General features: G+C 42.3%; 1 protein-coding gene across 4 annotated transcripts in view; it reads left to right on the forward strand.

Annotated features, from left to right (window-relative positions):
- ICE1 (interactor of little elongation complex ELL subunit 1) overlaps positions 1-13,595 on the forward strand; it is a 464,643-nt gene that overhangs the window by 334,386 nt on the left and 116,662 nt on the right. For all 4 annotated transcript variants that reach the window (XM_077491941.1, XM_077491944.1, XM_077491942.1 and 1 more), the window contains one exon: positions 8,042-8,202. In XM_077491941.1, the coding sequence (XP_077348067.1) occupies positions 8,042-8,202 (161 nt within the window). The remainder of the gene's footprint in view (positions 1-8,041; positions 8,203-13,595) is intronic.

Below are 13,595 nucleotides of genomic sequence, written 5' to 3' on the forward strand. Positions count from 1 at the left end.
ATGCCCTTATAACCGCCCTCATTGCAGCAGTAAGAGGAAAAGGGGCTCGTAGACCGCGATACACCAAGTGTCTTAGTGCCTCATACGACCCCAACCACGCCGCTTCCAGGACCACCGCCGCATTGGACTCGTCTGAAACCAGCCAATTATGAGCATGGGACAGAAGAGCCGCCACATAGTAGGAGTGCAAATCCGGGCAAGCTAAACCACCCTCCCCCCAAGGCCTCTGCAATACCGTGAGCTTAAACCGTGGCTGACCAGCGCCCCAGAGAAAGGACACCAAAAGAGAATTTATCGTGCGAAATATTTTTTTAGGAATCCAGATTGGAGCATGTCTGAGAACATAGAGAAAAGCAGGCAAAAGCTTCATCTTAAATAAATTAATTCTCCCAATCAAAGTGAGAGGGAGATGCGACCATGCCTTCAGTCTAGTCCTCATCCTCCGCACCAGTGGATCCAGATTGAGGGCACAAAAATCAGAGGTAGAGGGGGAAATGTAAATCCCCAAATATTTCAATGTATCTGTCCACATGAGTGGCAGGTTGGGATCCGCAGCTGCCCTGGCTTCCCTATCTATTGACATAATTTGAGATTTATCCCAGTTTACCTTAAGCCCCGAACAGTCAGTGAAGTGAGAAAGAATAAGTAGCGTCTCCCTGAGAGACTGGGCCGGGTCACTTAAAAAGAGTATGAGGTCATCTGCATATAAGGCTACCTTCTCCTGTATGGAACCCACCTGTATCCCTCTAACTCCCTCCGCCTTCCTGAGGGCCGACGCGAGTGGCTCCATTGCCAGGGCAAACAGAGCCGGTGACAATGGACAACCCTGCCGCGTTCCTCTCCTAACAGCGAAAGGCTCTGACAAGGCGCCACCTATCTTAATCTGCGCCAAGGGCTCCTTATATAAAATATGTATCCAATTACAAAATCCCACTCCAAAACCCATGGCCTCCAAAACTAAGGACATAAACTGCCAGGCCACAGAGTCAAAAGCTTTTTCAATATCTAGTGTAACTATGACCCTCGTAGAAGACTCAGTGGCCGGCAACTGCAAATGTGTAAACACCCGTCGTAGATTTATATCTGTGGACTTCCCTGGCATAAATCCAGTTTGGTCCATATCAATCAGGGATGACAGGACCATCCGTAACCTGGTGGCCAGAATTTTCGTCAAGACTTTCAGGTCATAGTTTAGCAGGGAGATCGGTCTATAGGAAGCACACAGGGAGATATCCTTGCCAGGCTTAGGGATAAGCACTATATGTGCTTGATACATGGATGGGGGAAGCCCCATCTGAAGTTTGCTATCGGAGAACACTTTTAACAACTTGGGAGCAATCAGTGGGGCATACATCCTGTACCAATCGCCAGGTAGACCATCAGGTCCAGGAGTCTTCCCACCAGGGAGTGAGCGAATTGCCTCCTCCACTTCCTCCAAGGTAAAGTCCTTATCTAGAAATTCCCGGTCCTCCTGTGATAGAGTGGGCAAATTTAAGGAGGAAAGAAATTCCCTCTGCGCTTCCACCGACCCCCCTGGGACCTCAGCATACAGTTGTTCATAGAAGGCCCTGAACTCAGAAAGTATCATGTCAGGTGCGGACACCAACTGACCATCCGACCCACAGATCTCCGAGACAACTGTCTGCATTTTAGAGTCAGCTACTAAATTTGCCAGAAGCTTACCATTTTTGTCCCCGGATTCAAAGATTTTTCCTGCCATAGACTTCAGATCTAAGTGTGTGGCCTCTGCAAGATGAGGGGATAAGGCCCGTCTTGAATCAGCCAGCCGAGTAAAGCGCTCCGGGGTCGGCGAGGCGGAAAAAGCCTCAGCCGCCTCGGCCTCGCTCCCCTCAAGCTGCCGCATCCGAGATGACAGCTCAGAGCGGACCGCCTTGATAGCCGAAATATATTCCCCCCTGGTATTGGCCTTAAAAGCATCCCAGACCATCTGTACCGAGGCAGAGCCCTCATTCAGATCCCAATATTGTTTCAGCTTAGGAGCGACCTCCTCCCCCACCCGCAAGTCCTGCACCCATTTGGACGCCAGACAGCAACAACCTGTACCCCTGGTGTCCGACAACTGCAAGGTGACCTCCAAAGGTGCGTGGCCAGAGAGACCTGCAGGCAAGTACAGGGCCCCCCTCACCAACGTCAGGGCCCCAGAGTTGCCGAAGACCAAATCAATCCGAGAGCCCGATTTATGTGTGGAGGAGTGGAAAGAATAGCGAGTAACATTTAAGGCCTGGCTAGTAGCTCAGGTCTTGAAATTTTGAGCCCTGCTATAGGTCATCAGTTTAGTGTTACGGAGGAGGTCTTTTGCTAGAATTATTGCTCATTGCAATCAAAGTTTTTATTCGTAGGTGCCCCTGACGTGTATGTTTTACGTTCATACGTGCGTAAATGTAGGGGGACTCAAATTTTTAGGAAGGGGGGGTTTATAAGCTTGGGTATAACTCTATTTTTTATGAAATTTAGAAAAAAAAATGTCATCACATATGTAAATATTTTTTGGTGACAGGTTCTTTTTAATGTATATGCAGGTCCCCAGCGCTGTTCCCTTAAATTATACGATTAATACATATACACATCATAAATTATTAGTTGGTAACATTCCGTTGTGCAAAAAATCATCAAAGTCCTCCCAACAAAGTGCAATAGTGCTTGCTTCAAAGTCCAATCTTTGGCATTGAGTATCCTATGATAGGTGTATTTATCATTCATTATCTGTGGAGGAGCATGAGAAACACTATCTGAGCACTCATCAGTGACAGGTGCATTTAAACTAATTGTTTAGTGAGTGAGGGCACAAAAGAGGAGCGTGGCACCTTAGCACAATTTCACATTGTTGAGATGACTTTGATGATTTTTTGCACAGCTGAATCTTAGCATATTTAGGCTGAAAAAAGACACAAGTCCATCCAGTTCAACCACAAAAAAGAATATCATCATACAATCCCATATACCCAATTCTATACCCACAGTTGATCCAGAGGAAGGCAAGGAAACCCAGCAGAGCATGCTCCAATTTGCTACAACAGGGAAAAAAATTCCTTCCTGATCCCCAAGAGGCAATCGGATTTTCCCTGTACATTTAGGAAAGTATCCAGGCTTTTCTTAAAGCAATCTACTGAGCTGGCCAGAACCACCTCTGGCGGGAGTCTATTCCACATTTTCACAGCTCTTACTGTGAAGAAACCTTTCCGTATTTGGAGATGAAATCTCTTTTCCTCTAGATGTAAAGAGTGCCCCCGTGTCCTCTGTGTTGACTGTAAAGCGAATAACTCAACACCAAGTTCACTATAGGGACCCCTTATATATTTAAACATATTGATCATATCCCTTCTATTCTCCTCTTCCCAAGAGTGAATAAATTCAGTTCCTCTAATCTTTCCTCATAGATGAGCTCCTCCATGCCTCTTATCAGTTTGGTTGCCCTTCTCTGCACTTTCTCCAGTTCCTCGATATCCTTTTTGAAAACTGCCACATAGTCGTCCAGTTAGATCGAGCATTGAGGTCAGCTTGTAAATTGGAGACATCCTGTAAGGACGTTATTCCACTGCATAGCTTGGTGTCATCTGCAAAGACAGAATGTTACTTTTGATCCCAGACCCAATATCATTTATAACGATATTAAAAGTAAGGGTCCCAGCACTGAACCTTGGGGTACACCACTGATAACCTTAGACCATTCAGAGTAAGAATCATTAACTGATATTTCCAAGCCTGTAGACTTTACCTTACATGTGAGCCGTGTTTGTGGAACTGTATCGAACACTTTTGCAAAATCCAAGTATACTACGTCCACAGCCACCCCTCTGTCCAAGGTTTTACTTACCTCTTCATGAAAAGAAATAAGGTTTTTCTGACAACTTCTATCTTTCATAAATCCATGCTGTCTGTTGCTCAAAATATTTTTTCCAGCAAGAACTCGTCTATGTGGTCGTTTATTAAACGCTCCAGTATCTTCCCGACTATAGAAGTTAAACTAACAGGTCTGTAGTTACTTGGTAAAGACTTTGATCCCTTTTTAAATATAGGCACCACATTTGCCCTGCGCCAATCCAGTGGTACTATTCCTGTCATTGAGTCCCTAAAAATTAAATGGTTTTGAAATTAGAGCTCAATTCTTTTAGAATCCGTGGGTGGATGCCATCAGGTCCAGGTGCTTTATCCACCTTTATTCTGTCCAAATATTTCTGGACCATATCACTTTTGAGCCATTGTGGATCATTCGGGGGGGGGGTGTCAATACCACCCCCATTATGGACATGAGCTCCCCCAAGCTCTTTTGTATACACAGAGCTGAAGAAAGTATTTAATAAATTAGCCTTCTCTTTGTCCCCAGTCACCCACTCTAGATTATTTTGTAAAGGGCCTACATGCTAAGACCTGACCTTTTTACTATTAATATATTTGAAGATTTTTTTGGGGTCTTATAAACTAATAATTTTTTTATGACTTGCGGTGTATATGTATGAATTGTATACTTTAACCACTTTCAGACCGGACCATTTTGCTGGCTTAAGACCAGGCCACTTTTTGCGATTCGGCACTATGTTGCTTTAACTGACAATTGCGCAGTCGTGCGACGTGGCTCCCAAACAAAATTGACGTCCTTTTTTTCCCACAAATAGAGCTTTGTTTTGTGGTATTTGATGACCTCTGCGTTTTTATTTTTTGCGCTATAAACAAAAATAGAGCAACAATTTTGAAAAAAACACATTATTTTTTTACTTTTTGTTATAATAAATATCCCCCAAAAATATATAAAAAAAACATTTTTTTCCCTCAGTTTAGGCCGATACGTATTCTTCTACATATTTTTTGTAAAAAAAATCACAATAAGCGATTATTGATTGGTTTGCGGAAAAGTTATAGCATTTACAAAATAGGGGATAGTTTTATGGCATTTTTTTTTATAATTTTTTTTTTACTAGTAATGGCGGCGATCAGCGATTTTTATTGTGACTGCGACATTATGGTGGACACATCGGACATTTTTTACACATTTTTGGGACCATTGTCATTTATTCAGCAATCACTGCTATACAAATGCAGTGATTCCTGTGTAAATGGCACTGGCAGTGAAGGGGTTAACCAGTGGGTGGCAGTGTAGGGGTTAAGTGTTCCTAGGGGCGTGTTACTAACTGTGGGGGGCTGGGCTTTGTTTTAGTGAACACTGATCTCTGCTCCAATCACATGAAGCAGAGATCAGCGTCACTTGTTTCTAGGCAGAACGGGGGGATGCTGTTTACAACGGCATCTCCTCGTTCAACCGCCCCGTGAGACGATCGCGGGTATGCCCGCAGCGATCGAGTCCATGGGACCCACGACCGGACTCACGGGGGTCCCGATCGGCGCGCGAGAGCACCGGCAGCGGCGCGCTCGCAATGGCAGGGCAGCATTTAAAACTGGACGTACCTGTACGCCAGTATGCCTGCCCGTGCCATTCTGCCGACGTACATCGGCTTGCGCTGGTCGGGAAGTGGTTAAGGCAGGGGTCTCAAACTGATGGCCCTCCAGCTGTTGCAGAACTACAATTTAATAGACACTTTTTTCTACCTTAGCACGGGCATACTAACATTAGGTTCTCTTTAATGAGACATGCATGACATTGACAAATGCGTGGTCATGCAACACTGCACCCATATGAAATTTTTGTCATACAAAAAGCTTTCCTTTGGTGGTATTTACTCACCACTGGGTTTTTTATTTTTTGCTAAATAAATGAAAAAAAGACTGAAAATTCTGGAAAACAAAAACAAAATATGATTTACTTAATTTGTATTATAAAAGTTTGCAAATAAGTAATCTTGTTAAATTTAGGCCAAACTGGCTGCTACATTTTTTTGATGAAAATAGCCCAAATCAGTGTTTATTATTTAGTCTGTAGAAAAGTTAGAAACAAAACTATGGTGTACATATTCTGATGGTCTGTCTTGTTTCTTGAGGCGCTGAAAATGCCAGGACGGTACAAATATCCCCCAAATGACCCATCTTATAACTGGTATGGCAGTGATCAGGAACACTGACTTATGACAGTATGTAAAAAAAATAGATTTTTTTTAAAACATTTTTTTTTATTATTTTTTTTATTCTTGTTTTTTTTTGGGGCAGAGCAATACAGTGTTGCCTTGGGAACTGATCAGGATTTAATTCTTTTTGCACATTATTATTACATTGGAGAATGAAAATCACTGCCATAAGCAATCATTTTTACTGAAATTGATTCATTCAGTGTGTATTGTTGTGATTAGCTGTGAATAGTCACAGCTAGCAACACATTTGTACACAATATATAGCGTGAAAGGAAGCCATCCATTGTTTACAATTGTCATGTGATCTGTCGTGATTGGCCATAGCGATCACATTGTACCGGCAGCGGCCCGGTACAGTGATCTGCTGTGTTCGGCGGACACAACCGGTGACAAATCGCAGCATGTCCCATTCCAGGAGTACGTCATATGATTTCCACGTGGAACGATAAAGGTCCCGCCTAGCCATCATTTGACTATAGGCCGAACGGGAACTGGTTAAAGTGATAACATCACAAAAAGTGTAGGCATAAGATTTCAAGGCGGACCTCTTCATCAGGCATGTAAGATCCTGCGTGGCATTAAAACATTGCATCTGCACTTTTTGTGATGTGAGTACTTTAGATAAGCATTTGGAATATTGATTACGAATCCAGGGTGTACTGTTGACAAATATTCTTATCTATGTTGATGCCAGTGAACCTGCTGGCAGCTTTTACAGCACCCTACATTAAGCCATGTCCAGGGACATGAACAATGGGAACAGCTAGCGATTTCATCACAAATTCATTGTACTACAGAATAAGAGAAGGGAGTGTATCAATGAATGTTCTTCCTCAATAAGGGTTTTTTTTTTCTTTCAAATAATTCCTATTTATACAGTGTGTATGTATGCATGCATGCATATTTATATACTCAAAGGTCTCTGGAAAATGACAACACAGGTCCATCCTCTTCTCGGATGCATTAATGAATGTTATTCCTGAAAATGGGTAATTTTTGTAATATAAATGGTTCCAATTTACAGTGTATGTGTAGGTCCATCACAGCCTTGGTACGGAGGAAATGAGTTGAGTGCTGCTGACTGTCACTCAGCTCTGAAAACTAGCAGCATCTGATTGCAGTGGCAGAGTACTAATCAGCCCTAAATAACTCCTCCTTGCCCTTCCTCCTTTAGGTCAGCTGTTCTCAACCTTTTTACCCCAGAAAACCTTTTGAAATACTACTTGGGTAACCCCTGCTAAAACCAACTAATTGGTTGTGTGGGGAGAGGGGTCAGTGGTAAAATGGCACTTACATTGGCGGCCTGTGGAAAGAAGGTCTCCCTTATGCTAGTGAACAGAATGGCCACCTTTACAGACATTCTAAATAATCATTGGTGTCTTTCAACTGGCTCTGCCAGGTTGCACTTGCATCAAAACTATTAAAGCACTGTCAAATGGATAGTTAGTCACAGCTCAAATAACCTCTAGGAACTTCCTAAAGAGCACTAGGGTTCCACAGAACCCTGGTTCAGAATGGCTGCTTTAGGTATTACATTTTGCTGATATTTAAAAAAAAATAGAAAATTTAGTTTTATGAGAAACAAAACAAATTGTTACGCTTTTTTTTATGTAAAATAACACCTATGAATTCTGGTCTAATTAGAAATCCCATGTCAAAAAAGTCTTTCTGTACCAAAACAAAGATATGTTATATTTTAATATGGTGAGTAATGACAAATTTACTGAATCAGCAGGTCCTTGGAAGAAATGGAAAAATGTATCTGATCCATAAAGTGCGTATGGGTACTGGAGACGAAGTGGTTAATTTATGTATTTTGTTCATTGTAGTAGTTGATTGCTATTGAAGATGCTATTTCTCTTTTTGTGAGGTGAAGTTAAGAACACTCCTGTGTGTAGAGGTATCATTAGACCCTTAAACTGTATTTTTAGTCACATGTGACTGTTGTGAAAGATGACCATGTTTAAAGAATTGATTACTTTTCTATTTGTGTCTTTGTTTAGAATTTCCAGACCCTGACAGATTGCTACTGTTCATTGTGAGCTCATGGAATGATATCTTTTCTACATATGGAGTTGTCAGTAAAGCAATACAGGCTGTATTAAAGAACTTGGCAAAGGATGATGTTGGCTCTTGTCTGAGTGCCTACCTTAACTGGGGAAAGGCAAGTCTGTTGTTCATGCTTTTACTTAAAAACAGAGATTCTTGGTTCACATATACTGCGCTGTGTTCAAGCTGGCCAACTGTGTCCGTGATCCCTTTCTTTTCTTCTCTAACGAGCAAATTTCAAATACTTGCTTACATCATATTTAGATCGATATATAGTGCTAGTATGGGGGCAAACACACTGAATATTTTTCAATGTACATTATATCAAAATATTTACTTTTTCTTGCCGACCAGCCGCCACAGTTATGCTGCGGTAGGTTAGCTCAGCTGCGCAAATCGCTGTAAGTGTATGTTGGGCGCGTACACGGAGATCCAGCGGGGGAGCCAATCATTGGGTCTGACGGACTCGACGGCCACCCGCAATCTCTCCACGGAGAGGCAGAACAGGGATCTGCCAGTGTAAACAAAGCAGATCCCCGTTATGTCAGGGGAGTTCAGCGATAGCCTGTTCCTAGTGATTAGGAACAGCGATCTCTTTGTACTGTCAGTCCACTCCCCCCCACAGTTAGAAAGCACCTCCCTAGGGAACATTTAAACCTTCGATCGGCCCTGATGTTAACCCCTTCCCTACCAGTGTAATTTATACAGTAATCAGTACATTTTTATAGCACTGTCAAATGCCATAAATCTATCCCCTATTTTGTAGATGCGATAACTTTTGCACAAACCAATCAGTATATGCTAATTATAAAATATTAATAATAACAATCCACAAGATCAAGTCCAGTGATGGCAATTATTAAAGCAGCGCTACTACTATCATACGGTTCATATGATTAGCTTTCGTGTGTATAAAAAACACAGAAGTAGGAAATATTTGAGAGATTATGTGAGAAGACAGTCCCAGAAACCTCAGATGGAAATCTTGTATATGCTGTATCAAAGACACCCCACCGAAATCCGTGCAGCACAACCTGAAGGGGCGTGCTGGATGTGATTTGGAAAGGTGCACACTTGTTTTTATAAGGTCCCACAAATAACATGTCATTGCACAATCCAAACCAAGGAATTGTCTAGACCTCAGAGACAGGATTGTATTGAGGCACAGATCTGGGGATTGGTACAGAAACATTTCTTCAGCATTGACAGTCCCAATGAGCGCCGTGGCCTCCATCACCTGTACATGGATGAAGTTTAGAACCACCAGGACTCTTCCTAGAGCTGGCCGCCTGGCCAAACTGAGGAATCGAGGGAGACTGGCCTTAGTCAGGGAGGTAACCAAGAACCTGATGGTCACTGACAGAGCTCCAGTGTTTCTCTGTGGCGAGAGGAGACCCTTCCAGAAGAACAACCATCTTCTGCAGCACTCAACCAATCAGGCCTGTATGGTAGAGTGGCCAGATGGAAGCCACTCCTCAGTAAAAGGCACGTGATGGCACAAAATGAACCTGAAGGACTCTCAAGCCATGAGAAACAAAATTCTCTGGTCTGATGAAACAAAGACTGAACACTTTGGCCTGAATGGCAATGGGAATGTTTGGCGGAAACAAGGCACCACTCATCACCTCGCCAATACCATCCCTACAGTGAAGCATGGTGGTGGCAGCATTGCTTCAGATCGCTCTTGACCTCAGACTGGGGCGAAGGTTCATCTTCCAACAGGACAACAAGCCTAAGCACACAGCCAAGATAACAAAGGAGTGGCTACAGGACATCTCTGTGAATATCCTTGAGTGGCCAAGCCAAAGCCCAGACTTGAACCCAATTGAACAGCTCTGGAGAGATCTGAAAATGGCTGTGTACTGACGCTCCCCATCCAACCTGATGGAGCTTGAGAGGTCCTGCAAAGAAGAATGCAAGAAACTTCCCAAAAATAGGTGTGCCAAGCTTGTAGCATCATACTCAAAAATACTTGAGTACTGTCCGTGATACTTTTTTTATTTGCACTAACATACAATTTTTCAGGACAAGCTTTCGGGGTATGTCCCCTTCTTCAAGGTCCAAGCAGTACTGATTTACAAATTTTTAAGCAGAATGTAGAAAAAAAAAAAAAAAAAAAAAAAAAAAAAACACCTCTGAGGGAAAGAAGAGAAAAAAAGAGAAAAAAAACAACAAAAAAAACACATACAAATCAATGGCAATAAAGATAAGAGAAGAGTTAGTGAGATAAGACAGAGGGAGAGCTATGGAATGGAGGGTGGGGGGGGGGGGGTTGCTAGTCACAGAGGGGGTTGTAAAACTTTAGTATAATGAGTAAGGAAACCTATATCTAAATTCAGGCCATTATTTTTGGTGTCAAAAAGAATTATCATTCTTAGTTCAAAGGTTTTCCTTTCCTGGATATTTCTGAAATTCCCTTTAAAAACTAAAACATTGAGGTCTTCTATAGTGTGGTCCGGTTGTGAGAAGTGATGTCCCACAGGTGTACATAAACTGTCTTCTTTATGTTCCTTGATGGTATGTCTGTGTAAATTCATCCTCGTTTGCAACTTCTGTCCTGTTTCACCAACATAAGATCCTTTGCTGCACCTTTTGCATTGGATGAGGTACACAACATTGCTGGAGGTACAGTTGTAAGATCCCATGATATTGAAGGTCCCGTTTGTGTGTGTGTGTGACACTTTTGGATAGATCTGGTTGCATAGTTTGCAGCGCTTTTTATTGCAGGGTTTGCTTCCATTATTTGTGACTTCATAATCAGAGTGAAGTTTCCTGCTGATTAGTTTGTGTCTGAGGTTGGGTGGTTGTCTGAAAGCCAATAATGGGGGCTGTTGGAATATTCCTTTCAGAGTGTCATCCTCTGTTATAATGGGTTGTAAATCTTTGATTATCTTTTTGATCCCTTCTAGTGCTGGGTTGTATGTGGTGACTAGAGGTACTCGGTTATTTGTTTTTTTCTCTGTCTATTGGAGGAGATTTTCTCTTTGGGTTTTCAAGGCTGTTTATGCTGTTGTTGATGGTTTTCTCTTTGTAACCTTTCTTGTGGAAGGAGTCTGCCAGTGTTCTGAGATGTTTATCTCTGTCTTCTGGGTCTGAACAAATTCGGTGGTATCTGATGGCCTGGCTGTGTATGATGGCCCGTTTAGTGTGTTGCGGGTGGAAACTGGAACTGTGAAGATAGCTGCATCGGTCAGTCGGTTTTCTGTATATCGACGTGTGAAGCTTGTGATCCCTGATGTATACTGTAGTGTCTAGGAAGTTGACATGTGTGTTTGAATAATCCATTTTTAGTTTAATAGATGGGTGAAAAGTGTTGATCAATGAGAAGAATTGGTTTAGATTTTCTTCACCTTCAGTCCATATCATGAAGATATCATCAATATAGCGATAATATCTGTATGGCTTTTGTTGTATGCTGTTCAGAAATTTGTCCTCCAGGTCAGCCATAAATAAGTTTGCATATTGGGGTGCCATTTTGCTACCCATAGCAGTACCCATACACTGGAGATAGATGTCATTATTGAAAGTGAAGTAGTTGTGTGTAAGAATGAATTCAATGAGCTGTGTCACATCTTCAGCAGTGTATTTCTAGTTTGGTGAGGATGATAAGAATCTGTGACATGCCGCCAACCCATCCTTGTGAGGGATGTTACTGTACAGAGATTCTACATCCATGGTGACTAGAAGTGTATTTGGTGGTAATTGTTGTATATTGTTCAGCTTGTTCAGAAAATCAGTGGTGTCTTGTAGGAAACTCGCAGTGTTCATGACTAAAGGTTTTAACATGTTTTCTACAAGGCCTGAGATATGTTCGGTAAGTGTATTCATACCTGTTATAATGGGTCTGCCTGGATTTCCTGGCTTGTGAATCTTGGGAAGCATGTAGAAGTCTCCAATTTCTGGATTATCTGGAATTGCATTGATGAGTTCTGAATGTAGGTGGCTTGGTATTGTCGCAATGAGATCTTTTAATTGCTTAGTAAAATCCTGGGTCGGATCATAATCCAGTTTTTTGTAGTAAGTAGTATTTGCCAGCTGCCTCTGGCCCTCTTGTATATATTTGTGTGTATCCATCACAAACTGCTTGGACCTTGAAGAAGGGGACATACCCCGAAAGCTTGTCCTGAAAAGTTGTATGTTAGTGCAAATAAAAAAAGTATCACGGACAGTACTCAATTTTCTCTGTCACAATTGCACTAATACGGCTACAATCACATTAAGTATGATCAAAAATACTTGAAACTGTTATGATTCCAAAGGTGCTTCAACAAAGTATTGAGCAATGGCTGTGAATACTTGTGTCCATGTGATTTTTTTTTTTTTTCCGTTTTATTTTTTTTTATAAATTTGCAAAGATTTCAAACAAACTTCTTTGACATTGTCATTATGGGGTATTGTTTATAGAATTTAGAGGGAAATAATGAATTGAATCCATTTTGAAATAAGGCTGTAACATAACAAAATGTGGAAAAAGTGAAGCACTGTGAATACTTTCCGGATGCACTGTATATGGTACTCAGGTGCTTCCTCCCACCCTTTCACCTGGATAATTTGCTTTCAGGAAGGTGTACACCCAGTTGCTGTGTTTCTCTAGACACACTTACCCTGTATTTGGCATCCCACAGAGGAATACCTTCACACACAGCTGTGGCAGAAGCCAAAAGGGACCCATTGCAAAACCACAGGCAAACATTTGCTCACAACTTGCATAACATATAATCTCAATGTATTCTTGATATGTTTACATTTTTGATATTGCTGGAGTCCCTGTGGTATTTTGTATAAATACATATATGTATTTTCTTACATCAGGGGACACAGAGCCATAGTACTTACTATGTGGGTTATAGGGCCACTGATAGGTGATGGGCACTGGCACGCCCTAAGGCAAGAAGTGCACTCCCTATATAACCTCTCCCACTACTGGGGGTCCTCAGTTTTTTCGCCAGTGTCTAAGGTGTTGGTCATGAGTAAAGATGTGCTGTGCTGAGAGCCATTGGAAGAAATCCTTGCTGGGGCTAGCCATGCTGACCGGATCCGTTTAGAGTGTCCTAAAAGAATAGTACCCGGGCCTCGTGTCCGAAGAAACAAGGTTTTTGCTTGCGAATGCTTCTCTTTTTAGAGAGCTGGACCCTGGGATTCAGTACTTTTTGGTAGTAAGGCCATAAAGTTTTACTGGCAGGGTGCTGTTACAGGTCCAGGATTGTGGGTAACCTCTAGGTTCCCCTGTTCCGGAAGGTTTCGGAGCCCTCCGTGAAGGGTGAAGATTTGGTTTATCTCATATAGCCCTGCAGCGAGGAAAGGTAAGTGGAGATTTTCTTATGAATTTCTCCTTTTAAGCTATAATGTTGTCATGCCTATGTGTCACCACTGGGGCCTGTATTGAGCACTCGCCACCTGATGCTGGAAACAGCGCTGTGTTAGAAGCCTTCATTCCTCCTCTGCTCCGGCCACAACAAGCAGAGCCTCCGGTAAGAAAGAGGGGACTGGTTCTCTTCCTGCACCCCC

The sequence above is a fragment of the Lithobates pipiens genome, unplaced genomic scaffold, assembly GCF_037356315.1.
Source record: "Lithobates pipiens isolate NorthernLeopardFrog02 unplaced genomic scaffold, aLitPip1_a1.2 Scaffold_19, whole genome shotgun sequence".
NCBI classification, from domain to species: Eukaryota; Metazoa; Chordata; class Amphibia; order Anura; family Ranidae; genus Lithobates; species Lithobates pipiens.